The sequence below is a fragment of the Chlamydotis macqueenii genome, chromosome 2, assembly GCF_036417535.1.
Source record: "Chlamydotis macqueenii isolate bChlMac1 chromosome 2, bChlMac1.mat, whole genome shotgun sequence".
Taxonomy (NCBI): Eukaryota; Metazoa; Chordata; class Aves; order Otidiformes; family Otididae; genus Chlamydotis; species Chlamydotis macqueenii.
Window position 1 is genome coordinate 74869645 of NC_141557.1, and position 27759 is coordinate 74897403.

Here is a 27759-nt window from a genome sequence, read left to right on the forward strand (position 1 = left end):
GGGCTGATAGTGCAATAAGCAGTGGTCAAAAATGGGAAACTAAATGCTTAAAAAGAAAAGATTAAATGCCTTGACTCAGTGAGAAATAATTTCATTTGATTTGGTACGTTTAGTAAATGCCTAGGATGTCATGCTGAATAACTGTGTTTTCGGGGCTTTTGGAAGCCTAGTGGAAAAAAAGACACTAAGTGTGTCAGCTTTGTCAATTGGGATGATGTGGTAGTTGGTTTGGAATGGCAAGAATGGAAACGTGCTCTAGGTGTGCACCTTACATGATGCTTACAAGAAAACCAGGTAAGTCAGTGTTTTGAATAACACAAACAGAACTCTAAGTTCATTTATTGGATTAAATGCAGATCAGGGTAAAGTTACAAAGTAAAGCATCAGCCAAAATCTCACTGATGTTTCTGCAAATCTCATTATTATCTTTGCTGAGATGCACTCATAAGTTACATAACTCATGGAAAATCATTACATTAATCATACATTGATCAATGATACAGTAGCGAGAAAAAATGTGCATGTTAGCCAGGAAACAGGTATAATTAGGTTAAATTAAAAAGAGGAAGCAGATTTGAATTCTGGAGGTTTTAAATTGCAAATCAATAAGAGGTAGCAAGAAGCGTGTTGCTCATAGTTTTCTTAACATTTTTGCTAGTTGGAACTCTCAGTGACCTCAACCTACAAAGTTTAGAAAAATGAGGAAAAAATGCAAGGTGATTAGAAGACAGCAATTAAATGTTAAGGGCTGGACTGTTTGCCCTCGCTGCCTCATTTTTTCGTGAAGTTGCAAGGGCAAGAGAGAATGAATGTAATGTGTCTATGTGTAAGCAGTGAGAAAGGGGAAGGTGAGGGGCCTTTTGAGATTATCCAATTTCCAAGAGCCTTTCAATTTTAAATGAACATAAGGAAACTGCATTGTAATGCAAATACATGTTGCCCAGTGAGGAAAAGATAGCATATAGATTTCTACAAATTCTTTTTTTTTTCCCTTCAGGGATTTTTTTTTTTCCTCTCTGGGAGATCGAAGAGGATGAACTGTATTTCCCTTGAAGTCAGCACTCAGCATGGGGCTAGATGATGGCCTGTGTGCAGAGAGCTTTTATGGGCTCCACCTTACTCTTGAACAATGAAGTTTGGTCCCAGGGAGTAAAATTCTGCACTCTGTTTTCTATGGAGGACTGTCTCATTGGAACAATGGAAAGGAGCAGAAGAGGGATGGTCTTTGAGGCACAGAGTGGTCTCTGGGTGCTGCCTTACTTGGGGAGGGAAGAAAAAGGACATACACTTCCAGTACATATGGCTGCATAGCTTAAGGCTGAGCTTTTAACACTGCAGTTCACATTTTTCCATTGAGCAGTGAACCTTGGGTGCTGTCTGGGAGCAAGTAATAACTCATTCCTGAGGAGAGCAGAATCTGCCAAAAAAGAGGATGCTCTTGGATTTGTTGTGTCTGATGAAGAAGTGGAAAGGGTGGTCAGCCCTAAATTGCAGTACATTGCTAATAGGTGCACTTGTTAGTACTACAATTACAGCAGTAGCAGCAGCTGCCTCAGTGCCTTTCTCATCAACTGCAACAAAAGACTTGTGAACAACTTTGGAGATCGTCACATCAGCCTTCTCAGCCATTCCACTGAAATCAGCATTGCTGCTGAAGGCACTGCGCATTCCCATGCTGATCAGATTATCCCTGAGGTCGTATCGCTCCTCCATTGTGAACTTAGGTAGGTACAGATCCACGAGAGTTTTGGTCATCTTCTTGGAATCAGTCCATTCAGACAGCTTCTCATATGTCAGTTCTCTTTCCAGCTATTGTTTAAGAAAGAGAAGGAATTGGATGTTTGCAAGGGGAAAAAAAAATAAGTAACTATGAAATAGTAAATTTTATGACAATTTAATGAATTAAACAGTTGTGAAATGGCAAATTTAACATTTAACTGAAAGCATGAAATATAAATTAGTTTTACTGATTATCAGAGGCAGGGCATGCAACAAACACTTGAGACTTCATGCTGCAAGGTTTTGAGCACCAGCCTTGCCAAATATATTGCAAAAGAAAGACAGGGCACTCAACACCTGCAGCTGCCATCCCTGAGGTTGTTCTTTCCTCTCTTTTAATTGTCTTGATATGAAGGAAATTGCTGGAACATTCCCAGCTGTGCGGCTGGTGGTTAGGTCCAGTTTTATAGAAACAGATGTTAATACTGTATGTATTTCCTTGGCAATTTTAAAACAAACTGCTTCCAGCAAAAACTTTCACTGCCACTTTGTGTCCTGCACACTATATCACCAGGGCTCAGCTTAGATCGAATGGAGGAGAGCAATGAGTGGTATTCTTGATGTGATAGACGTCAAGAATTTAACAGTCTTGCAATTGTAGGAAGTACAGTGGCAGATCTCGTTATTGTAGCAAATGCAGTCTCACCAAAATCCCAGTTTTTCAGATAGCAACCAAATGTCTAACGCTTACAGATCATGTATGGTTGTGTGTCAGTCATGGGACTGTTGAAGAGATAAGTATATGATCATGCACAGTGTGGACTGTCTTCAGTTCTTACCAAACTAAGGGCACTCAGTGTGGAGGAAATTTCTTGGGATTAGATAGGTTTTAAAAGGAAAGTAACTGAGCGGGTGGAAGAGATGAAAGAGCACACCCTCAGAGGGGAAGATATGGTCACCAGCCTGTATTTTTTTTTTAAATGACTGTGTAGTGATTGATACAAAATGGATGTAGCATACTTCTACCTGTTCGAGACCCGTACTACTATCTTTGATGTCATCGGGAAGAAGGATGAACATACTGAGTTCTTGTTTCACATACGGCAACTCAATCATTTTGAAATTCATTGTTTCCATGATGAGAACTGGAAATGTATCTCTCATATACATCATCTTCACAGGCTTGGTCTTGTTCTGTAAAGTATTTATTTATAAGTAAGAAATCATTCCTTGAAAAGAAAGATGATGATGACTTAGTGCAGTGGAGGGAGAGGAAACTTTTTAAAGCAGTTTAATAACAGCGATTTGTGATTCATTTTCCAAAGCTCTTCTTAACTGGGCAGTATTGCTTATCTTGGTGTTTGTCCCAGAGCATTTTGTTGGGGGCTGAACTGACCGATTTTTCTCTTCTCCCCAAAACATACACAGTAGCCCAAAGAGGATGGAGGAAGAGAGTTAGAAATGTCTGCAAGGATTAGGGGGATGGATATGGCCTTACAAACTTCAGCAGAGAAACAGCTATGGTTTAAGAGGATAAGTGTCTTGCAGTTTTTCTGTGGTCTCCTCTCTCTGGCAATAAAAAGTGACTAGCTGATTGCTCTTTATGTCACAACCATTAACAGAAGATAACGCTAAGGTCTGAGCAAAGGGCCTCATGATGAGGGGAGTTCCTGGCAAGCAGTCATCTTTGCAGAAGTATGTAACCTCTCTTAACATCTACATCCCTTCATTGAGGGAAGCAGCCGATGTATACATGCTAATCAGAAGGCAGAAGCTACAGTTGGTGGAAATTGCACAGAGCTCTTGTTTTTTTTTGATGTGAATTAATTGACATCTCTTCTGGATACACATCATTAATATTTCTTCTAGTCTCACCCAACCATGCACCCATTTGGGGTACCATGTTGCAGCTATATTTCAGCAGTTACGTTTGCGCCTGGCTAAGGTGCACAGCACAGAGGCCCAGGAACTGTACTCACCCATGACATGGCATGTAGTTCTTGTCCATGAAGCTTGGACTCTCAAAATTGTGATTTTACAATCACACTTTTAGCACTGTTTTACAAAAAGGTGTTAGGTGACTCTAGTGCTTTTGGAAATGGTAGCTGTCATCTGGAGCTCATTGACATTTACCTGAGCAGCATCTTAATGTCGCAGTGAGCTGAGCTCTGACACATTTTGCTGTAATCAGCTTTTCACAGAGTTTAGTTACCACAGAGATACCTAAAAGACTTACGAAACTGAGAGATTTCAGCAGTAGCTGTTGTCATTAGGCTGTTTATGGTAAGAAGGGTACTGGAGGATCTTACCTTGCTCAGTCGGAAGGGTTGCAGTTCCGTATCTCTTGCCCGAAATTTAACTTCCCATTCTGCCTTGAAGTAAATGGCATTTACCAGAATCAGCCTGGTAGTGTTTGTCACATCTCGTGAACCGAGCAAATTCTTGATTTTGCCTTTTGAAATCAGAAGAGTCAAGTTTAATTCCAGTGTAGCACAACGAGGACATGCTTTGATTTTTTTTTTTCTCTCAGTTCAACTCCTTAGTGAAAAAGCCCATTCCTCAGTGCCCTACTCCCTAAAATACTCCCCTGACATAAATCAATTCGTTGGTTAACAGTTTCCAAAGCTGTTTGCTGCCCAGTTCTCCTGGCTAGCTGACAGCGATTGACTTCTTCCCCAGAAAATGTCACAGCTTCATGGCAAGCAGCTAGACGCAGAAAGCCATATAGTGCCTCACCAGCCGGTTATGCCACGTAAAAGGAGGCCAGTGCAGGATGGTACAGCGAGGTAGGCATCCCTACCTGCCTTGGAGCACACTGGTCGGCAGAGGTGTTTCTCTCCTGTCTGCTCTGCCTTACGGTGCCTGGGTGCAGTGCCAGGGCAGCAGTGGTGCTTCAGGACCAGCTGATGCAGAGCACAGCTGAGTCAATGGAAGACTCACCAAGGAGCTCCCTGAGATCTGGATCAGGTGTTTGAAGCTGCTTAAGTGTGCTTCTCTTTTCTCTGTCCTTGCACTGCATCTCTGCTCACTGTCCATATTGGAAGGCATGGCCTGGCTGCTGCAGTAGCACGTGGGGAAGCAAGGGCACCTGCCCAAAGGAAATGGCGGGCTGACTTAGAGAAGAGGATGGATGCTGTGGTTGAGCTCAGCTTACCCTCAGTTTGTTTTTCAACCCAGGAGTTTACTTCCTTTCTGGATTGTTCCGGTGCTGTTCTAAAGTTAACCTTCTGTGGCTCCGCTTTGTAGTAGTTCTTACTGAGCTGTATGTATTGCTGCAAAATGAGAACAACAGCAAAAAAAAGTAAGTTCTACACTATACTGGATTTTTCCATCCTAAAAGGAAGTTGTTGGCTCTTGGACTTCTTGATAGCTTCTTGGGCCTAGAGGACTGCAGGATCTTGCTTGTTACTCTCTGTTGAACTGTGAGTTAACAGTTAATAATAACCAAAGAACAGAAGTGTCCCATGGATGTGCTTATTTTAATGTCTCATTTACAATCATGTATATTGGGTGTTCCGATAATAGAGCTGTATTGCATAAAAAGGAATCCCTACACTACAGCCAAAGGGCAATGGATCCTTAAATACTGTGAGCAGACTGACTGGTATTTTCCAGTTAAGTACATAACTGGAATCCACTGCTTTTATTTGTAGTATTCGGGGTCAGCTTCAAACCTATTACTGGCAAGTAATAAGAAATAATTTTTGCACCTTTTCTTACTCCTCTCTGAGATTTAACTTACAGGCAATAATGGGAAGGTGTTGTCCACGTAAATGCGGTTGGCACTTTTTAGCGAGTAGGTGCTTCTGGGTTTGTTGATGGCAGTCAGAAGCTCTTTGAAGCCAGAATGGATATCTTCAGCTTGCTTGTGCTCAGGATCCTTGGAAAGAAAAAACATACATTCAGCAATTGCATTTTTGCATGAAGTTTTCAAAACATGGACGTGTATGGGAGCGGGATGTGTGGTCCTCTCTCTTACTTTTTATTTTCCCAAGTTTACCATCACTGCAAATTGCAGGGCTCTGTTTATGACTGGATTAGCTGATTTTCCATATAGCAAAACTTCCAGACTATTCCAGTGACTTGTCCTTCCATGCTTCTCAGAGTCTGAGTGAAAGGAACTGACCTTGAACATGTTGTGAAGTATGTTGGGGATTGTAATTTAAAGAGGAGTGCAGACAAGAAATACTGGACTCCTAAAGCTGTATCTGGACATTTTGATTCTGGAGATACTTTATTTGGAATGTCAGTTGTAATAGATACCAGTTTTCTTCTCTTTGGTCTCCCTCGAGAAGGTCTGGCCACAGAAGAAGAGCCTTCAGATCCTGCTGTTTGAGTGAAATGAAGAACCTGCAAGTAGAGTTTCCAAAGGTAAGAAATAGGTGTGAAGGAACTAGTGTGACTTAAAGCCAAATGGAGATCAAATGGTTGTCTTCGTTTACTCCTTATGATAACTCACTCTGCTATCTGCTGCACCAAAGGGATGCTGAAGCTTTAGTATACATAAATCCCATAGAGTAACAATGAGCAGCACTGTCCCCCTCACAGAGCATTGATGCAGTGCTCCTGTCTGCACACTGCAAGGCTGAACTCCCTTCCACAGCTTAGCAATAGCAATGTGTTTATGCTAGAGAATGCATAGCATTATGCAATATGCAATAGCCGTGTGTTTATGAGAAACCCAAATGTTTCTCCCCACAATAATGGTACAAAGTCATCTGAACAGGAGAGTGGTGACACAGAGGAGAGTCCTCAGGAGTGCTGAGCACCACAGCTCCCTTTGAGCCAGCAATGTGCGCATGTGGCATTAGGAAGGATTGGGTCAGAGGATGTAGAGATGACAAACCTTTCCTATTTTCCTGCTGGATTGTCAGGCAGTTGTTTAGGAAAGCAAAAATCAAGATAGAAAGATGCATCCTGGCCAGGGGAGAGAGGGAGAATGCTGGCATCTGCAAACCTCCTGCCAATTAGTTGGGAGCTGCTGGCATCAGCTGTTTGCTTCTCAAAGGGAATATACCATCTATGCCAGAATCATAGAATCACAGAATAAATTAGAATGTGTAGAATAATATAGAAAAAATCAGGTTCAGAGAACCTCAGTGCTCAGTGTGTGATACCCACAGGACACTTTCTCTTAGTGGAGAAGTAGAGGACCTGCTATGAAATTAATAAAATTTATCATTCACTTGTTACATTCTCTGGTCTGCCTTGGTTCCTTGTCATTGTGGTGGCAAGTTTTTCTATCTAACACTAGATTTTGCAGCCAGTACAAGAGCCAGGTACTGTATGAGGCGTATGCTTCATAGAGCAACCTACCTCTGCCATCTCAGTTGCTGTATTGCCTTTTGCACCCAGGTACGTCAGAGCCAGAGCAGATGATATACTCCAAGGAGAAAAGAAAATGTTTTTGCCCTTGTTGGTCTCATTCAGCTTGTTGAAAAGATCAACTGTAAACTTGCCAACTGATGTTGAGACCAGTTCCATTTCTACAACCTGGAAAGAGGCAACAGGCAGAATTGTACTATTTGAATGTTTAAAATTATGTACACAGTGCGTATTAGTGAGAAATGTTACATGTGCAACACAATGCCTTGGCACCCACTAAAACTAATAGCCCTAGTTGTATGTTCATCTTCCACACAGACACTGCCACCTGTTAGGAGAAGCAATTTCTTTTACAATTTTTTTTTAATCCAGATACTATTTTCTTATAATTGTGCATACGTCTTCTTTTATACAGCTGCAGTTTTCTTTGTGTTTCTTTCTGCCTTTGGTTTAAAAAAAATGTGCAGAATTGTAAGCTGCATATTTTTCTTCCTTTTTGTCCTTAACTAATGATTTATCATTAGCAATGTTCCCAGGGGAATTTAAGTGCAGTTTTGGTACATAGGTTCACAAGACACCTGAGTTTCCCACGTCTTCATTTTGGATCTGTATAGAATTGAGAGCTGACACTGAGAAAAAATTTAGGCATAATTCTTAAGCTTGTGTGCTTTTCCTGGCCAGTCACCTATTCTGAGTAGTATCATGAATAGCAAAGCTATTTGCTTTTAGACTGAGGGAGTTTTATTCATGTTGTGTACCTACCACCCCTTCTGTTTGTTCCAGCAATTTTATTTTCCCCACAAACTGGCAGATTCCTGATCTTATGAGTACTCCAGACTTTAAAATACCTGCCCAACAGTACCTGACTCATCTTGTTTTCCAGTCAAGAAACCAGAAATGTTATTGTTGTTGTTGTTATTATTATTATTATCATTATTGTTAAGATTTATGGAATGGAGCTACAGAAATAGTGGGGCAATCTCTGAAGTCTACAGGTATTTATTTGGTTGCCAAACCACTACAGTTCTGGCAATCAGTGTGCTGTCAGTACCAAATCTGTACCACAGAGTGATTTTCTTTCCTTGGAGAACACAACCAAGAGAGCAACCAGAAGAAAATTACTCTGTTTTCTGCTAATTAATACTCCTGTGAGTCCTTGGCCTGATAATGTGCAGTGCTGTGCCTTTGCAGAATGAAAATGGCCTTTTCTTCACCTGAAGTACAGGACTCCCTTATCAAACTGAAGATTTTAATTAATAAGACACTTACTGCCCTAAGAAAACTTTCCTTTCTTATGATCAATTCTGCCCCGAATTAGCAATCTTCTTTAGGCTTACAGATCTATTTTCCCTAAGGGCTAACATCTAGAAAAACATGAGACAAGAATAATGCACTATAACAATGGTATATGAAAGTTTACCTATACAGTTATGCAAGCCACACACCACTTTTTAAAAGCATCAGAAAAGCTACTTAAATTGGTTTAAATATTTACCTCTGATCCCGTGAGAGAGACCTAGGTCTTGTCCTCGTTCAGATTCTGCTTTTGTGTGTTAGGCAATGAATAAATTTAGAAATATAGTACTGCTTGCACCTCCCTTTCCTTCTCCCCTACATCGAGGCTGTTTCCGCCTACCCAAAGCTCCTTTTGACCAAATCTCCAAAAGAGCTGTCACTTTTCAGTTTTAGGCATTTCAGAAGGACAATAGTCTACTGACAGGATAGCAGAACAGTTCACCCATTTCAATGGTCTTCTGCTGTTGTGGAGAAACTGGTTTGTTGTTTAAAATAAATTACTAGTAAAAAGGTTACACAACTAGAATGTTTGGTTTTGGTTTCTGGATATAAGCAGATATTGTGGTATGTCAGAATAAAACATCAAGCATAGTGATTGAATTAGGCACTGGGAGTCCAGCTTCGGATTGGAGATCATTAGGAGCATCAACAGAGGCAAAGCCATGAAGGACCATTCAGAGTAAGAGATGGACACCCCACCAGTTGTGTTGGTGAAGAAATCTCATTGCAACCATGGCTGGGAATCATTTGACAGAAATACAAAAAAACCCCACTGAATTAGTGCACAGTACTTGCATGTAGTGAAGGAAGGCAAGGACTGAAACAATCCCACTGGGAGGGCTCAAGCAAGGATGGAGTGAAAAAATAAAAGGGCAAACATGGCACCGTAGCTGTCACTCTGCAGTCCCAGGAGAGAGCCAGGCTGTTGTTGGGTGGTGGAAGAAGGAGAAGGTGGGGGCAATAACTGTAAGACCGTGGGAGATAGGGGAAGGGGAATGGAGGAAGGGAAGGAAACTGTACTGTGTACTAAGCATTTTGCTGCAAGCCTGATTACAGAAACTGTTTTCTAAAAAGTGGCAGAAATCAACGTTGTGCAAGGCAGTGAAGAAATGCCAGAAATTAAACAAGAGTTGGTTTTAATACAATGAGTAAGTCCTCAAGAAATCAGGATGGGAGAATGATCAGCTGAATGGTTAGGTGGTGGGAAAGCCCAAGCCAGGAGAGTCCAAGTCCCAAATAAGTGAGCAAACTAGCTCCCTTTGCTAGTCAAGATGCAAGGATGCCAGGCAGGATGAGAAAGGCAGGTGGCAAGGCAGAATGGCTGGTGACAAGAGAGAGAAAATCACACATCTTAGTTGAAGGGACATCCAGAGGTCAACATCCTGCTTGGAGCAGGGCCATCAGTAGACAAGGTCAGCCACAGCCCTTCTGAGGATGGAGATTCCCCAACTTTTCTAGGCAACCTTCTCCAGTGCTGTGCTGCTCAGCTTGGGAAAAGGTTCTTCCCTAATGTGCAACTCACCCTTCAAGTGGTGTGGCCATTGCCATTTGGAAATTATCTGGCACTGCCAAGAAGACATTAACTCTGTCATCTTTGCAACATGGTTAAAATACTTGAAGGAGAGAGAAAAGGTGACTCACATTTCCATTGATTTTAAAGGCCTAAGAGTGAATTTGGGTGCATGTTGTCACGGTTTTGTTCCTCCTTGGCCTCCTAGGTGTGGCTTTCCTGTCTTTATTCCTGAGGCACATCAGGAAGTTCTTAAAAGACTTGGCCATGGGGACTTGGCCATCAGGTGAAGCAGGGCATGGCAACATTGCACCTGAATGCTCAGGGATCCTGTGTCACGTTTCACAGTTGAGTCAGAGGGGACCCTGGAAGCAGCTAGTGACATGGGAAGAAAACAGAAAGGACTCTGGCAGTCAGCAGTTTCCTCTCTGTTAGGAAAAAAGGAGTCCTGCCATCTCAGGAAGAGATACTTCTAGTAAGATGCTGGTGGTGTGTGCAAGTCCTCTAAGAGACACAGACCTTTTCTCTCTGTTTTGAATTCAGAGAGTTAGGAGCATCCCCTGCAAATGTGCGTGACTGATTAGGACACTCTCCTTCTTAGGAGAAAGAACTGTGACAGGAGTAAATGTGTACTGGGGAATTTGCATATAATCTTCCAGAAGGCACTTAGGGAGTTAGTATTTGATCCTTCCTCAAACCAGTGAAAGAAGTGACAAAGCAAAAGGACAGTAAAGCAGTGCAGTGCTGCTTTAGTATACATAAATCCCATAGAGTAACAATGAGCAGCACTGTGTGAGCTGGCAACAGTGTTGAATGCATGAAAGGTTACAGAGAAGAAGGCTTCAAGGCACACACGTTTTATTTTCCCCCAATTCTATATTGTTGTTCAATATTTTCCAATTGCTGTGGGACAGAGATTAGAAAGTACATGTGTTAGCCCCTTTGCGTGCACAAAAGAAGCACTGGTATCAGGAAGACAGAGAACTTTACAGGTTTGTTTCATTAACAGCTGTGCCAGGCTGCGAAGTTGGTATAAAGCTGACATGAATGCGGGTGAGGTAGCTCTCCTGGCATGACCAGCTTAGTGAGCTGAAACCAATGGAGATGTAGCAGCGTTCTGCAGGAAGGAGGCTTTTTCTGTTTCTTTTCTTCTTTTGTACCAAAGTAAGTGTGTTGGGAATAACTGGTTTAGATCAACTTAGTCTGTTCTTCATTGTGGCAGTTCTGGTTCAGAAAGCACTGAAAAGATGCATCAATGTTGTTCTGTGCACAGTTTAGTATTTTTGGGGTAGTGCTAACCATTTTTCGGTTCTTTGGCTAGGAAAATGAGCCAGAAACTTGAATTCCAGGTTATTCTTAATACGTGCTCTCTTCCGACATTGAGAGATTTGTCAACAGTGCAGGAAAATGAAGAAGTAGTGCACAGACTATTTAGATGCTCTTTGTGGTGTGTATTTTGTTCATTGTTGTTGTGAGGGCCTGTTCAGTAATGGTCCAGTTTCTAGGGGGAAGAGAACCTTCCCAAGAAGAGGATACTCTTTGTCTTGTTGTGCCTGATAAAGAAGAGGAAAGGGTGATCTGCTACAAAAATAACAGCAGCACCAAGACTTCGTGATGCCAGTGCTGCTGAACTGGCAGCTGCTGCCTCTGTGCCTTCTTCATTGACTTCTAGATAACACTTGTGAAAAACTTGTGACAAAAACAGCTCGCCATTCTCTGACATTCCTGTGAAATCAGCTTGACCTTCAGTGAAGGCATCTTGTATCCCCATCCTGCTCAAAGTAGATTTGAGCTCATATTTCTCTTCTAAAGTGAACCTGGGCAGATAAACCTCCATTTTAACTTTCTCCATTATTTCTGGGCTGGTCCATGAAGACAAGGTTTCAAAAGTCAATTCTTTTTCTAGCTGCAGTTGGTAAAAAGAGAATCAGAAAATTACAGAGTGTTCAAAAACCTGTGTCCTAAGGGCTATTTCTTCTCTTTTTTTTTTAAACAGAGAACTTTTCAAGATGTTGCAAGAGTACAAAAAACCCCAAACCAAACAGTAGTGAAAGACCAATTTGGAGATCTTTTTGGCTAAAGGAGTATGTTACTTTTCAGTAGGTTAATGCAGTATTTGAACTGTTTTCAGTAATTGGGAATATAGCAGGGCTAAATGGATGCAGAACAAAAACATCAGTGTCAAGTAACAATAGTCTGGTTGATTTGTTGTTCACATTTCTGTCTTCCCTACCTTTTAGAGTTTACTGAAAAGAGCTTTTTTTTTTTTTTCCTGCAGAACACCCACTAACGTCAATGAGAATCAAGTAGTTTATTATCCAGATGCAGGATCTGCCTCTTTACAGAAGGTGGCAGTGTCCATATGTAGTAGCCTGGAAAGCAATGGAGGCTGTCCAATTTGGTGTCGGTTTTTTGTTTTGTTTGTTTGGGTTTTTTTTTTTTTAATGAAATAATAGCTATCTGAATCGGTACAGATAGTGAATCGCAGGAGAGCTGGCTTTCTGTCTTCATTTTTGTTCAGGTGGAAGAGAAGCCAGTCTTGTAGGGTTTGGTTTGCCTATTTCCAGGACTGATCAACATTAAGAACCACAGAAGTGCCAGCTGACACTGTCTATCTGAACTCCAAGAGGTTCGAGTTCACACTGCTAGACCAAGTTTGGAGTTTGCCTTTTCTTGAGCCTGATCAGTACCCTCCTTCCTAGAAATGTGACTGCAACCTGGTCTTTTACCTCACATATGCATAAAATAATTAAATAATGACACTTGTTTTTACACATGATTTATGTTCTCAGTTGCTTTACCTTTTGTAGGCCAGTGATGTCACTTGGTAGCAGGATAAACATGCTGAGGTCATTATTGACGTATGGAAGCTCAAGAACGTCAGTCTGGACTGATTCTACGTAGGTCCAGTTAAATTTATCACTCAGGTGCATCATTGGCACTGGTTTAGTTGTATGCTGCAAAAAAATCAAATTAGACGTTTGCCGTTTGTACTCTGACTGAACAGTAAAGGACTGAGTTAAAGGAGCACAGTGGAAGTTTATTGTATTTACTGTATGGGCTACCCAGTGTGTCTGAGATATCCTTATGGCTCTAAGTGGGGACACAGGATCTACAGAGGACCTCTGGTCTTCTGGAAAGGCACTTGGAAGCTAGGCAGGCTAAGCTGTCTCAGGTGACACCTATTACAGGAAGCTATATTCCACTCTGATTTGTTGCATGGTTAAAAATGAAAATGTAAAGAACTAACCCATACAGTTTTGTTCTCTCTTTGTTTTCTCTGTCTTTAGAGAATGGAAGCTTGTTTTAAGTCACCTTCTGACACTTTCACTTGTGACTCAGGTGCTAGTATGTGTCTGCAGTCTTTGTGCTGAAGATGTGGTGAAGAAAATATACTGTATGCATTAAATGAAATAATTTTCATACTGGATTTCACGTGGATTTAAAGACTGACAGGAATTTCTCTCCCTCATCTTTTTCACTGCTTCTTTCACCTGCAGTCTAGGATATAGGTTAGTATATTCCCATACCATGTTTATTCTGAAAGGTCTTTGCCTGGTAGCTTCAGCTTCAAACTTTGTTGCCCAGTTTCCTTTGAAGTAGAGCACATTTATTAGGACGAGTCTGATGAGCGAATCCATGGATCCAGGAGGCAGCAGATTTTGGATTTTACCTAGAGAAAACAGAAGGACATTTACCTATTTGTACCGTTTTACTGTTTTATAGTAAATGTTGGCACAATTTCTGGAGATATAAGCCAGGGAAATTTTAAGTGCTGACACAGCATGCTTCTAGCTTGAGATTATGCACAAATATGTGATTAGTATGGTAACCTTGATTTACAAAGAGTAAGCCGCATTTCTGACATGTTCAGATGGAGGACACTAATTTAGTACGGGCTTGTTGGTGAATGGCTGCTTTAAGAAAACTGATCTGATTTACCTTTCTAAGGTGAATTGTTTACCTGCCTCAGACCCCTTGGGTACAGAGACTTTGTTCAATGCCAAAATGGCTTCTTTTTGAATTGGAAGAGGAGAGGCAGGAGCTTACCTTCAGTCTGGTGTTCGACCCTGGAATTGATCTCTCTTCTGATTTCATCTGCTGCTCCCACAAAGTCAACAGATTGTGGCTCTGCATTGTAGTATTTCTTGGCTAACTGTAAGTATTCCTGCAGTGCAAGAGAGACAGATGTCTTATGTTTGTTGCCTGCCAATATGAATGCTAATAACTAGAGCCAAATAGAGAGAAAACATGATAAAAATAACATAGAATACATGTAGAACATCTTGTCAAATAAGCAAAGTATTTTTAGTGGAAATACTCAATTTAAATAGTTGCACCTAATCACATCTGGAAATCACTCTGCAATTAGATACACATCCCGTAAAATGAAAATTTTTCTCAGGAAGAGTCTCATAGAAAATATTTACGTTAAGGATAACAACAGGATTTGCAGATGTAATGAAAATATTTAAAGGCATGCAGTTTATGATACGTTGTCATAGATAGATGATAAAGGTTAAATGGCACTACATGATGTGAATAAATGGCCTACGTACCTTACTGAAGGGCAATGTTTGTTCTCCATATAACTGGCTGACACTTTTAAGCAGGTAGTTTTTAGCGGGTTGGTTGATTTCAAAGTTGAGTGCTTTAAACCCAGTATGGATATTATCCGCTTTGCCAATTTCTGTCTTGGAGAAAAGGAAAAAAAAGTTACACATTTGTTGTGTAAAATAGTTCAAAATTTCCAATTTCTTGCTCTATGTAAAGTGTTTCTATTGAGGTGATCTGTTATCTGTATTGCAACACAAGAGGTGTTCTAAACCAGACAGCTATTAAAAGAATATTTGAAAGTATTAAAAGTTGCAGACGTGGTATAGACACTGTAAGTATCTTGGAATGAAATTGGTAAGAGCCTAAATGATAGAAAACATTCAAAGGTTTCTAAGTGGAGATTGTGAAACCTGATGTATACTTCTATTGAAGTAACAGGATTAAATGAATGTGGGCTCAACTCTCAAATGAGCTCAAGGAAGTTAAGCTGTGAATTAGTAACCTAAAAATCTGTGCTGTATTCATCTTGTCATTACCTCAGAATCAGAGGCATGAACAGACACTTGCATTTCTAAACTGCTAGAATGGTCCTTTTGCCCTCTCCGCAGCACTCTCTAATTCTTACAGTTCAGACAAGCATTACTCATTAAAAACAATCCCTCTCCTGTTCATGCAGTGTAAATAAGTTGTTGACATAACCCCTAAAATAAATCTTCCCGGCACAGGATTTGGCTGTGGAGTGCAGATCCAAGTTCTCATTCATCAGAACTCATAGCCGCAGGGGCTTTGTGGGCAGCCGCAGGGCTCAATCCCACAAAGAATAAGGATGACGGGAAAGGGCAGGGAGAAGAGCTTGACGCCACCGTGGTCGAATTGTCAATGAGGAAAACCTGCCTGTGCTGACTCAGAGGGATTACATTTGCTTTTCTGTATTCTGTCAATATATATTGACAGAGAATGGTAACATTAAATTTTAAATTTTGCAAATTTGAGGTTAGTTTTTGCAATTCTACCTAAAAAGGGGAAGCATGTAAAGAGTATTGCATTAGATGAAGTTATCACAGGATGCTGTGCCAATTAATTGTGTATGCTACCTCTGAGGAAGGCAAACCTAGGCAATGCAAATGTGGAAGGAAAATACAAGCAAGAGAAGATGTGGCCATGCCCATAGCTTGATCACTAGACTTGGTAAGATACCTTCTGTAAACAGGTATATTGATTCGATAGATGATCTTCCACTCTGGAATAGACTTGCATTTTTACGGTTGTGGTGATGTTTCTGGCTCCTTCAGCTTTGTTAAAGTGAAGTACCTGTAGTGGAAAATGCAATAATAAATACAACAATAGAAAAAATGCAAAGATAGAAAATTTGCTGTTACAGTAAAATCTTATGGTGATGTCATGGGACTGGTGATGAAGAGCGTGAAACTCAAATTTTATTCTTGTGTCCAGTCCTGACTGAATATGAAATCTGTGGTTAGGGCTTGAGGCCCATGTCTACAAAATGGCATGAGCACACTAAGGTGAGAGTTGCAGGGAAAAACTCTCATGTAACTGCCCTTTCTAGAGGAATCTGCCTGCTTTGAGTTATTCCCTGGGCTGACCAGTTAATGCCTAGGAAGAGCCAGTTATGTCCAGATGGAGACTGTCAAAGCAGAAGTCTAAGTGGAAGCACTGCTATGTGTCAGAAAGCACGAAAATGATAGGGACAGTTTCATGCCTTAAATCCCTTGCTCTGGGCATGTGCACCTTACCTAGGCTACAAAGGGCTGCGTCCAAGCCTGGAACATTTTTCAGAAGAGCTATGCCTCGTTTGTTTGTTTGTTTGTTTGTTTTCCCTTCTTCCTAGCAGAAGATCGCTCCTTTCTTTGTTACCCTGCTGGGCCTCTTTTGTCTTGTAAATCAGGCATTAGATCACTACCTGAGCAGGTGGGACGACTTCTCACCTTCCCATCTGCTTGCCTCAGCAGATGCAACCTCACAAGCCTCACCTCCTAGGATAGGAGCTGGGTAACTGCACACTCGGGCTGCTCTCGCTGATGCCTGGAGAAGCTATGAACTTCGCACAAATACGACTTAAGGATTTCAGGAAGTGATTTTGCCTGTAAAATACGTACCCCAAAGAAAGAGTTGTAGTCTCACCGTGTTTCTTCTCCAATCTTGTGGATGTGGATTTATATTTAACAAAGTGCAAATCTTATGATAGCTATAGGGGAGAGTCTTTTTGTGTGGGGTCATTTCCAAAGAGATGAGATGTGAGATGGGAATTGCCTGTGGCAGAGTAGAAGGAGAATCCAGGTCTCCCACTCCCTGGTGAGTGCTCAAGTTACTGAGCTTTGGGATAAAGACCCCTTCTTTCAGCTGATGAGATTTAAAAGGAGACAATGTGCCACCTCTCTCTCTCACCAGTGCCACCTCTCTCATTTTTTGGGGGTCTTGTTTCCAGAGGATAGACTATTTCTTTGACCTGCACAAGTGCAGAACTGGTCTATTCCTTGCAGTGTACATCAGGGGTGAGACAGGAGCTGCGTATTTGTGTAGAGTTTTGATTACAGTAATTTTTCTGCTTATGCACTTTTTTTTCTGTTCCATCATAGCAAATTTATTCCAAGAGATAAACCCTTTCAGACAGCTACCTTTTGAAGCCCAGACTCACCTTTGCCATCTGATTTGCAGTGTTACCTTTGGCTCCCAAATAAACAGTAGCCAGGGCAGATGAAATACTGAAAGGGGAGAACAAAATATTCTTGTCACCATTTTCCTGACACTCCTGTTTGAAAAAGTCGAGAGCAAAGCTTGTGTTTGCTTTATTCAAAGCTTCCATTGTTCTGAACCTGCACAGAAAGGGAGAAAATGTGCTATTAGTGAATGACTAATTTTGACTGCTGTGTCTGCAAGTTTCTCTTCAGTTTTTGAAGTTTCTTTTGTGATTTAAAGGCTTTCTAAAAGTATTTATCTCTATGAAGAATGAGGAGGATTAACTATTATAAAGTCAAATAAGGTTTAGCATGTCCTGTTTCACTGGTGACACTAGCTATCATTTGGGTTAGGGAAAAAAACAGCCTCCAACCTTGCTTTGCCTTTGTTCACCAGGACATTTATTGCACTGCCCTTTACAGCAACTTGGAGTGACTCTTGACAGTATTAGTCACCGGTGCCTGGCTAGAGGATACTGAGAGACTGTCTCTTATGACAACTTTTATGCTTCAGTTAGTGCAAGAGCCTTTTGATGCTCCTAACTGTAGTGAACAAATACTCTGGTAACAGTAACAGTCAAACTATTCCTTTTTGACTTTCAAAACTGTCCCGAAACTCTGTCTTACAGCGCTAGCCCAGATCCTAGCTTCCCAGTTCTTCTGCAGGACAAGGTTTCCATATTCAGCAGATGGCAAATGTTGCTATTTGTCATTTGCCTTGCAGGTTTAGCTGAGAGATCTCGGCAGGGATGAGGAGCTGTTCTGGTTGGTATAGAATAAAAACAGTTTTTGTCCTGAGCAGCTTGCAAAATGGGAACTGATCCAACATTTGTAAGAACTGCAGAGCACAGGGACAAATTAGCTGACTTAAGCAAACACAGTGGTTCTTACTCTGCTATGGTAGATGTGCTAGCCAGTGAACTCTAGAAATTACAGAATTCTGTACCATAACTGGCTTTTCCTGTATATTTTTAAGACTTCCACCTTCTACACCATGCCTGTACCATCTTAGTAAATTACTTTCCCAAGCATTTGTTGTTTCCAATTCAGATCCCTGTTGCCTTTTTCTATGCATTTGTCAACAAAGCAACATCATCCGAGCGTATATGAAATAAATAATCTCTAGAAATAATTACAGTACCTTGTTTTGCGCAGGAAGAAACAGTGCTGCTCTGGGTGTCTCCAAGGTTTCTGCAGTTCACATGAAGAGTAGGGTGAATTTATAGTGTGTCTGGCCAGTTCTGCAAAGGTTCTTATGAGTCATGACCATGAAATTTATTATGCCCTGAAGGTCACATCCCTCTGGAAGACCTGAATCATCTCAGAGTAGGATGTGAAGTGATGGTGAGTATGATATCATCCAAGAACCTTACAAAACTGCAGAATTATTTCTGTAAGCACTTTTGTGGCAATAGGGTAGTAACAACTTGAACCTGCACTACTTTAAACAACTTTTCTTTTGAGGTTAGCAGGATTTTAAAAAACCCATGCAGTTGCTGACCTACTTTCATGATTCATCTAGTAGAAATTATTTCTGAGGAACAGACAGAGAGAGGACAGTGACTTCTTATATATGAGTTTTTCTATTGTCTATTTCCTACTGAGAAAGTATTAGTCACTCCTGGTGGGTTTCTGTTTTAGAAAAATTGATTTTGCTAATCTTGGAGGATTCTAAGACTGTACAACAAGGGGAATGTTGTCACTGTGAGATAGTGAAGGGTGAGAAACAGGCACCAGACTCTTGTTTTTATTATCACTGGCAACATCACTAGAACCTGATGTGGGTCTTAAATGAGACTTCTTTTTTCTTCTGCTTCTGATTCTCCACCCTAATCTGAAAGCTGCTGCTTGACCAGTGTAGCACCTCAGAGGTCTATTCCTTATTTTCCATTCCAGAAATTGATATTCTATCAAATCCTCTTTTTCTTCTTGCCTTGGCTACTAATATACCTCCTTCCCCAATTTTCCTCGCAGTCATGCTTTCTCTTCCTCTATTGTTATTTTTGTAGCTGTCCATCTCCACTCTCACCCCCGAGTGAAAAACCCTGTGTAATCCTACCCTTGCACTTTATTTAATTCTTTACCTCTCCGCACTGTTGATACTACTTGAAAAGCTGGAAAGGAGCTGCTTGTCTCTCCAGGGCTGCCTCCTCAATACTGAGCAAAACTCACTGACAAGGTCTATCTCCTTGGCATTAAACTGCCTTCTGAGACCTTTCTTCTGACCTGCTGCCTATGGACATACATTTCACGTGGGCTTACATGGTGGCTGGCACAGAGGATCCTGTAATGAGGGATGAGCCATGGGAGTACCTGCAAAATTCGGTGTAGGGCATTGGAGGGTGCAGCGGTAAGGAGTCCCTTGCCAATTGTGAAACTTCTGCATCAACAGAACTTGGGAACCAAAAGCTTTGTTAAAGTTGCTTTCCTACTTGTGAGGAACCACATAACTTTAATCAGATGGTGTTTTCCTGCCCCTCAGGTCTTTTGAAATTGTAGCTACACAAAACCAACATGTTTCAGTGTGAGTTGTAATTAGATGCATGTGTTAACATTTTCCAGAAAACAGCATAGCATAGGAAAGGTGTTCACTGCAGAATTAATTGCTTCCATTGCGCCTGGGAAAGTTGTAATTTGTTTTTGTTGGCCTTAAGTGATTTCCAAAGCCTAAATTATTTGAATAATCTTTACAAATTTACCCATGTTGAATGAGTGATAGATACAGTGGATAGACTTCATCCCTTGGAGCAATTACTGTGGATTTTCTGGTTTTAAAGCAGGGATGAATTTAATTTGCTAACCTGTAATATTGCCTGCTGCTTTACAAGAAGTGTTTGAGGTGTTCTGTTTATGCAGAAATGCTGGGTTAGACTGAGGACAGGGCTCAGGGGATGATCTCCTGCTGTGAGTACTCTCACTCCCACTCGGTACTAAGTCAATACAGCAGCACACTAGAAAGACTTATATGTGTATTTGCAGTATCCTTCCTGTGGGAAGCAAACCCGTGGGCTCTTTCACTGTAGTCATTGATGTTTCCATTTGGTCAGGACAAATACTGGCAGGACAGCAGTGCCCTGGTCAGATCTCAGCTACATAAATGCATTTTGTTTTCCTCCAGTTTCCACGTAACTTAGCACAGGTCACTTTCCTACGCAGTGTGTTGCTCTAGCAGTAAGTGAAATGCTTGATGTCTAAACAGAACATTTTAACATGCTCTATAAAGGCTCTTGAGGGTCTTGAGAGAAAGACTTTCTGTCACAGAAAAATGGTAGCATTTGCTTTCATGCAATATTTTAGGATACAACTTTCCATAGCTGGTTTTCATGTTAATCAGTAGCTTATTTTAGCTACCAACCCTGTATAGCTCTTGGAAATCTGATTTAATTCAAAACTAACATGTTCTGTATTTCAAGTAAATCAAAAGACAAAGTGATATTTGAAGGAAATATGTTCAGTTTCCCTGACATAATCAAATATTTTTTACCCATATAAGCACTGTTTATTTACTTGGGAGGGAAGAATTTCTGATTCAGGCAGCAAAGCACTCTATTCACATTTTTGGCTCACCCAGAGCAGGCCAGTAGATTTTAGACATGGAAGGATTTTAAATCTTCCCCAAATCTTTAAAAGGATTTCTGGAGATAAAAGAGGCATGAGGAGGAGAAGGGTTTTGAAATCTGGGGATATTGGAATCCCTTTGGAGATCTGATGCAACTTTTTTTTAACCTCTGTGTGATTTAAAGTTAAAATTTTGATACTTAGTTTCATAACAGTCCTGTTATTGACAGGGACCAAAACTGTAAGGAGGACAGGGACACAGAAACGGAGGTAATAGTAAAGGTGCTGAGTGACTAGATACATGAACTTCCCTGCACTGAGGACTCTCCTCTGAGTGATGCCTCTGCCATAGTGTAATTGAGAACACGGCATGAGCTTTTCCTAAACTTGTCAACTAAACTAAAATAATAACGTTTATACTTAGCCTAGACTGGTTATAACAGATTTTGGGTTGTACCATAACAGACTTTTATGTAGGATAACTTTATATCATCCTGAAATCTCAAATAGTTTTAAAGTTTATTAAAGATTAGTTCTCTGCGTATCTTGTTTCCCTTTAAAGCTTTGGTTGAGGACACACGTGACTTTATTTTGAAAGAGAGGAGATAGCTATCTGTTGTGTACCTCCTATGAGTAAGTTTGCAAGCCTTCCCTTGCCAAGCAATCTTTTTGACGTACTCTGACAGTACTCAAAGCCTTGTTGCCAGAGGGTGTGGTGAGGTTCCTGTATAAATTATTACTGAGGCATTTTGTTCCACACCTGCAGAAAGCAAAGGTGTGGTTAGATTTGACAGTACTGGCACAATTCCTCATACTCTACTATTACTTCTACATGCTTTGGCTTAGACACTGTAATTAAAGGTAGCGTTTGTCCTGAGAAATTCAGCCCTGTTAAGATGTGCAACACTTCTGAGAAGGGACTGATCTGTATATCTGAAAAGAGTTTATCTGTTAATGAACATGCACACTATTTTCACATATGCAAGGGTGCAATTTTCCTGTGACTGACTCAGGCAGTGAGCATTTTTAAAGTATCCGAGGTAGCAGTTAACATCAAAAATATGAAGAGTGGCCTGAGTTTCTCAATCATGATACACAGTACTGCATTATGAGTAATGATATATGTGTGGCTTGTATGCTCTTTAACCGAAACTTGTCATTTTTCCGAAGAAATATCTCAAAGGGTGTAACTGTATGTCAGCTGTGCAACTACTGACTCAGAAAGTTGATCCCAGCTTTGTGTTAATGGGAGTTTCCCAGGATGCAGTGCTATAATGCAAGATATACCATGTTGTGGGATGAGGAATATGAATATCAAGTCAATGTATCTTCAAAACAAATTTCTAAATCCTAAACAGGTGCCTTGTGCTAATGTGCAAGAGCAGAGTGCAGAGCAAGAGTTATCTTTTAAGAAACCCATTTAAACATTTGCTATTTTTTCATACAACTTGACTGCAAATTTTCTTGCCTGATGGAATGACCAGGGCTTTCACAAGGCAGTCTGTATTTTCAGAAGTTTCAGCAGGAAAATTTCCCAGATACTCACTTGTGGAAGTGTACTGGATGTTTTTGCTATTCACTGATCTGCTTGGCACCTACTGGCCCAAAATAGTTTCATGGTTTTCAGACTACACTGGGACTGATCTGTACTACCTGGTTAAATGCATGTACAAAGGCAGTAAGCCTTTGCCCTGGAGGAGAATAACCCCAAAAAGGGGATTTGGAATGGAATTTCCCCCCGAGACTGACAGGGACCTTGGGTGAGGTGGAGTGTCAATAGCATAATTTGAAAATGTCTTACCAATGTCTTTGCCATTGCAAGATTCTTCTGTCTTTCCATCTCTCATGTTCTCTGCCTGTTGCACAAAGGAGCTCAGTCTCTTGAGACCTGACATCCTTTTACATGGTTCAAGTTAGCAAACTTTGTATAACAGTAACCAAGTAGAAATTAATGACGTGATACACACCAAGTACAACAAGATGATCTCATATTACCTTCCGCTTTCACACAAAATGAGATGGAAAGTTTTTATCTTGTTCCTCAGGATTTTGTGAGAGATGCATCTACCTGCCCTTTGTCCTGCAAAAGTGTGAACTTGCAGGGTATTGTGCTTAGGAACTTCTTTTAAAATATCCTTATGATCATATGCTTTTCTTTGCCAAAGCATTTCCAAACTCTTTGGAGCTGCCCTTCCTAGCTGTGATTCAGCTGTATGCAGATCTTCATGGCTCTATTATCTTTTGGACTGGTATCTGTGGCTCTTTTAGCTCTTTCAAGGCCAAAAGCAGAACTCCCTTTGTGTAGTTTAAAACTAGTGTGATTGTCCCTTTCAGCTACTTTAGACTTTTCTTTCTTCTTAGTCTATCTCCCTTCATTTTCTAGAGCTTTGGCTTTATCTTCCGAGGCTTTCTTAATATCTCTTGCTTCTGCGGTTGCTAATTCCTTGACTGGGAACAGAGACAGACCAAGCCATAGACTAAGACTAATTTGAGTTCAGCAGTACAGAAGCAACACCAGACTAAGCAAAGTTAGCAGATTATGTGTAAGGAGAGGCAGAACACTTGGAATCTGTTTGTGGCTGGAGGAATGGGCCCTCACCCTACCTCCTGCAGATGCAACTGAGATGTGGCTTGGGCTTTGTAGTTGAGCAGCAGGCAGCCTTATTGCATGGCAGCTGATCCCTCTAGGCAGTAGGAGTGGCAACACTCTCCTCCCGCTTTCTTTCTTGGTCCCAAACCTTCCTCTCCCTGACATTTCTCCTATTAGAAACAGGGCTGCCCTCTTCCCTCACTGCTTCAAGTAGATAGAGATTGCTGAAGGGCACGGAGGATAAAGGAGGACATGGTAAGGGTGGGGTGGTCAGCACCTTGGGGAAAAGGAGTTACTGGACAGCAAAGAACTGTGCTCAAGGGAAATGAGGCAGAATGAGAGAGAAAAGAGGGAAGAGGAAAGAGGAACTGCTCTTACACACAGCCTTGTGAAGTTTAATGATTCTTCCTCCACCCCGTTAGTTCACCTTTAATTCCCGTATTTCTGCCTTCCTTCTAGGAATTAATCTGATACGTCACTGTTCCCACATTCCATATTGACCTCTTCTCAGACAGCACTGGTATTTTACTTGTGTGACTAAGAAGTCACAGCACTTACAGCTGAACTGTAAAGATTTGCTCACCTCCAGGATCCTGTTCCTGTCATCTGTAAGATGCCACTAATAGAAGTTCATTGTTTGCCTGCATTGATTTTGGATTTTGGGTTGCTATTGCTAACATTTGTAAAAAGTAGGAAAGTGCTGTATGAGTTGAAAAAATAAAAACTCAAAATTAGTTTGGAATCTTTTTTTTTTTTTTTTCCCCAGAATTAGCATGCAACTGTGAGCATTTGCTTATGTCACAAGACAGTTAGACCATATGGTATTGGAGTCTTTATCTTGGGACGTATAACAAGGAGAGTATAATAGTGAGGAAAGGGAGGCCAGGTACAAATGATAGCACATTGATATCCACATACAGGAAAATGGAGACAAAGTATAAATTATGTTACTAGGACTAAAAATGTGTAGCATGAAGGTATGTATCATCTCATCTTTCCTCCTAAGCATTGTTAACCATACTAGGAATTTGCTGTTCACAGGGTGACTAATCCAAGCACAGCTTGGGATTTACAGAAATATTCTATAGACTTGGGGTGCAAAGGGAGTTAAAAGTGAGGAGAGACAGTGAGAGCTTTGTGGGCTGACCATGGAAGAATCAAAGTGAAGGAACTGGTGAGGCTCATTCTCACATGTGGACAACTCTCATTTGGTAAGAGAAAGCTAAGCTGACTGAATGGCTGACACTACTTCTACATTAGTGACATTTGGATTTATGTTTAAAATTAAATTAACCAGAAGGTTGTGGATTCTCCAGCCTTAAAGATATGCAACGTGTGACTGGGAAGGGCCCCAAATAACCTGGCATAGCTTTGAACACCAGACAACTGTTCAGCTGCGCTTTCCAACCCAAGTTACTCTCTAATTCCGTGAACTTCAGGAGACCAGTTTTTGCAAATAACTGACTTTGTTCAACTGAGCAATATTACTCACCTTCTTACATATTTGAAGAATTAGGACTGGAATAAACAATAGAGCCTTAGGGTCAAATCCTGTCATCTCTGTGGAAATTCTTTTTGCTAATTACTTTCCTACTGTAAGACTGCAGGCAGGTGAACAAGTGTAGTCTTGCATCTGCGCAACTCGCTAATCCTTTGAACTAACTGTGTCTCTTTGCACATCTGAAATAACAAATATATATATAGGGTGTGATGGCAGAGCAGTAAAAGCCTCTTACGAAACCCAAAATGGTTTCTAGGTTTTCAGTCTCTGAAAACATAGGTCCGACAATGTTAAGGCAGTGACCGCTGAGGTCAAGAATATGACTGCCTGTTGCTGTGCTGGCAGAAGTCAGCAGAAATCTGGAGGCTGCCCTGAAACTATCTGTCCGTGTACAGGAACAGATGTACTTCTTTGCATCAGAAGTATGTTTTAATTGATAAGAACTACCATGGCCTAGAAACAGTGCAGTTCTGCTGAAAATGAAGTGTCCTGAGTATTTTATGTGCCCTGTTTCCACAACCACATCAACAGAAACTCCAGGGCAGTAGTAAACACCTTGTTAGCTCTCTTGCAATAAATTTCCCCATTTGTTATCTCCCTACCAGTGATTGACTAAGATAGGGGAAAGTGAAGGAAAATATTTGAACTATTTATACACTAGTGAAGGTGGTGTCATGTTATCAGCCCTCTTTTGCAAGATCGTGTTTGCTACCAGCAAGTTATGCCCCTTAGGTGCTGACAAAGTATCTTGATGGGGCTGAGGGTGGAGGGCAGTAGCCAAAACAAGTAGAAGAAACAAAACACTGTGTGATGGAACTGAGAAAACATACCACCCCTGACCACCCAGCACTTGTGCCATGCTGTGCGTACTGGAGTCAGGAAAGAGCATAGCTTTCTTACCGTCACTTCACCCCCCTAAACCCTTCTCTTTCTTGCAGTACTTCTCTGTGGCCATTCCTCACAGATCTGTTTTCTTTCTTGTTTCAGTGACAAAGGGAAGAATAATTCATTCCAGAAAGAAACTGTAACTTGCCATAAACATCGCTTCTTTTATCATGGCAGTGACAAAATCAGAGCCTATAAAGCTTTATACATACACCACAAAGATAACTAGAAAACTCCTTTCAATTTCCCATTCCCATGTTTTCTCTGAGGCAATGATGTTGTCTCAGTGGGATGTAGATTCTGCACGTACACAGCTGCCTTCCAAGCTGCTTATCAACTCCTGTTTCAGAGAGAGTGGATGAATCAGAGTTTATGCTGAAAGTGCTGTATCTGACTAGTTTGAGTTGCATGCATGAGGGATTACAGGTCATGCTGTTCCCTTCCTGGCAGAAAATTCTTCTCAACGTTGTATCTTAGCCCAGAGTTAGGACAGACACTCATTCCTCATCTCGCTGTAAGCAATGAACCAACTCTTAATAAAGACTCATCCAATATCTCAAGTTGTGTTGTGGTTTAGCCCTGATCACCACACAGTGTCTCGCTTGCCCTTCCCCTTGCCAGCAGGATAGGGGAGAGAATTGGGAAGAAAGGGAAACTCGTGGGTTGAGATGAAGACAGTTTACTAGAATAGCAAAGGAAAAAGGCAATACTAACAAATATAAGGATACTAAAATATACAAAATGAACAATGCATGATTTCTCACCACCTGATGTCCCAATGACCGATACAGCCCATCCTGAGCAGCGACCATGGAAATGAAACTGAGCAGCAAGCAAAGGAGCAAGACGGAGAAAGCCAGATGCCCCCCCAGGCAACTCCGACTTAAATACTGAACATGATGTTTATGGCATAGAATACTCTCTTTGCCCAGTTTGGGTCAATTCTTCTGGCTGTATCTCTCCCAGCTTCCTGCACCTGCACATTAGCGAGACCTGGAAAGCCAGACAGTGTCCTTGATGTCATTAGCAACAACTCATAACATGAGTGTGTTTATCAACATTCTTTACATCCGAAATCCAAAACACATCAGCTACTGAGAGGAAAATTAACTCCATCCCTGCCAAAACCAGGACAAGTTGGAAGGGACCCAGAAGGATCATTGAGTCCAACTCCCTGCTCCTCACAGGACCACCTAAAACTAAACCATATGACTAAGAACATTGTACAGATACTCCTTGAACTCTGACAGGCTTGGTGCCATGACCAGTTCCTGGGAAGCCTGTTCCAGTGACCGATGACCCTTTCAGTGAAGAATGTTTCCTAATGTGAAACCTTATCTTTCCCTGACGCAGCTTCATTCCATTTCCTTGTGTCCTATAGCTGGTCACCAGAGAGAAGAGATCAGCACCTTCCCCTCCACTGCTCGCCTTGAGGAAGTTGTAGACTGCAATGAGGTCATCCCTCAGCTTTCTCTTCTCCAAGCTGAACAAACCAAGTGACCTCAGCCACTCCTCATAAGTCTTGCCCTTGAGGCCTTTCACCACCTTGGTCGCCCTCCTCTGGACACACTCTCACAGTTTGATGTCGTTATTTTGGCGCCCAAAACTGCGCACAGTACTAGAGGTGAGGCTGCACCAGTGCATTGTAGAGTGGGACTATCACCACCCTCGACCAGCTAGCTATGCTGTGCTTGATGCACCCCGGGACACAGTTGACACCTTTGGCTGGCAGGGGAGACTGTTGGTGCATGTTCAACTTGTCATCAACCCAATCTCTTTCCATGGGGCTGCTCTCCCGCCTCCTGTCCCCTCATTTGTATATATAACCAGGCTTACCCCTTCTCAGGTGCACTTGAAATACTCCAAATGAAATGCATTTGCTTAAACATGTTTTTATTATGATTAAAGGAGCAAAAGAGTACATCCACAAGACCCATTACATACCAATACATGGAAAACTATTTGAATGGTAACGTGCCATATTTGGTCATGATGATCGAGCCAAAAAGGTTTAAGGAGAAATATGAATTATAAGATTTCTAAAATGCATCTTTAGAAAGTGAGGAAGAGCCTTGCAGTATCAGGAGCACAAAGAAAATGCAATTGCCTTGTCAGAGTACAG

General features: G+C 41.3%; 2 protein-coding genes across 4 annotated transcripts; both read right to left on the reverse strand.

Moving 5' to 3' along the window:
- Positions 1-311: 311 nt before the first annotated feature.
- LOC147601709 (heterochromatin-associated protein MENT-like) lies at positions 312-8582 on the reverse strand. Its single transcript, XM_086740306.1, has 8 exons — positions 8540-8582; positions 7036-7212; positions 5983-6069; positions 5462-5599; positions 4874-4991; positions 4029-4171; positions 2746-2913; positions 312-1809 (listed from the first exon to the last, which is right to left on the reverse strand). The coding sequence occupies exons 2-8, from the start codon at positions 7201-7203 to the stop codon at positions 1396-1398; spliced, it is 1236 nt and encodes a 411-aa protein (XP_086596432.1). The 5' UTR covers positions 7204-7212; positions 8540-8582; the 3' UTR covers positions 312-1395.
- A 2104-nt stretch (positions 8583-10686) lies between these two features.
- On the reverse strand, positions 10687-18260 carry LOC104483060 (serpin B10). Of its 3 annotated transcripts, none has more exons than XM_010124734.2 (8): positions 18245-18260; positions 17064-17241; positions 15605-15718; positions 14410-14544; positions 13901-14018; positions 13381-13523; positions 12652-12807; positions 10687-11756 (listed from the first exon to the last, which is right to left on the reverse strand). In XM_010124734.2, the coding sequence occupies exons 2-8, from the start codon at positions 17229-17231 to the stop codon at positions 11352-11354; spliced, it is 1239 nt and encodes a 412-aa protein (XP_010123036.2). In that variant the 5' UTR covers positions 17232-17241; positions 18245-18260; the 3' UTR covers positions 10687-11351. The 3 variants fall into 3 exon arrangements, with proteins under 3 accessions (XP_010123036.2, XP_086598060.1, XP_086598061.1); XM_086741934.1 differs by having other exon boundaries at positions 17162-17241; positions 18245-18255; XM_086741935.1 differs by lacking the exons at positions 17064-17241; positions 18245-18260 and adding an exon at positions 16525-16999.
- Between the last annotated feature and the right edge of the window lie 9499 nt (positions 18261-27759).

Excerpts from the sequence above, each read along its gene's own strand:
- LOC104483060 (XM_010124734.2), bottom strand. The coding sequence starts at position 17,231 with ATGGAAGCTTTGAATAAAGCAAACACAAGCTTTGCTCTCGACTTTTTC. Across the intron at positions 14,545-15,604 it reads AATATACCTGTTTACAGAAG|ACAGAAATTGGCAAAGCGGA; the intron begins GTATCTTACCAA and ends CTTTTCTCCAAG. Across the intron at positions 11,757-12,651 it reads ACATCACTGGCCTACAAAAG|CTAGAAAAAGAATTGACTTT; the intron begins GTAAAGCAACTG and ends TACCAACTGCAG.
- LOC147601709 (XM_086740306.1), bottom strand. The coding sequence starts at position 7,203 with ATGGAACTGGTCTCAACATCAGTTGGCAAGTTTACAGTTGATCTTTTC. Across the intron at positions 5,600-5,982 it reads GACCAAAGAGAAGAAAACTG|GATCCTGAGCACAAGCAAGC; the intron begins GTATCTATTACA and ends TTTCTTTCCAAG. Across the intron at positions 1,810-2,745 it reads GTAGTACGGGTCTCGAACAG|CTGGAAAGAGAACTGACATA; the intron begins GTAGAAGTATGC and ends CTTAAACAATAG.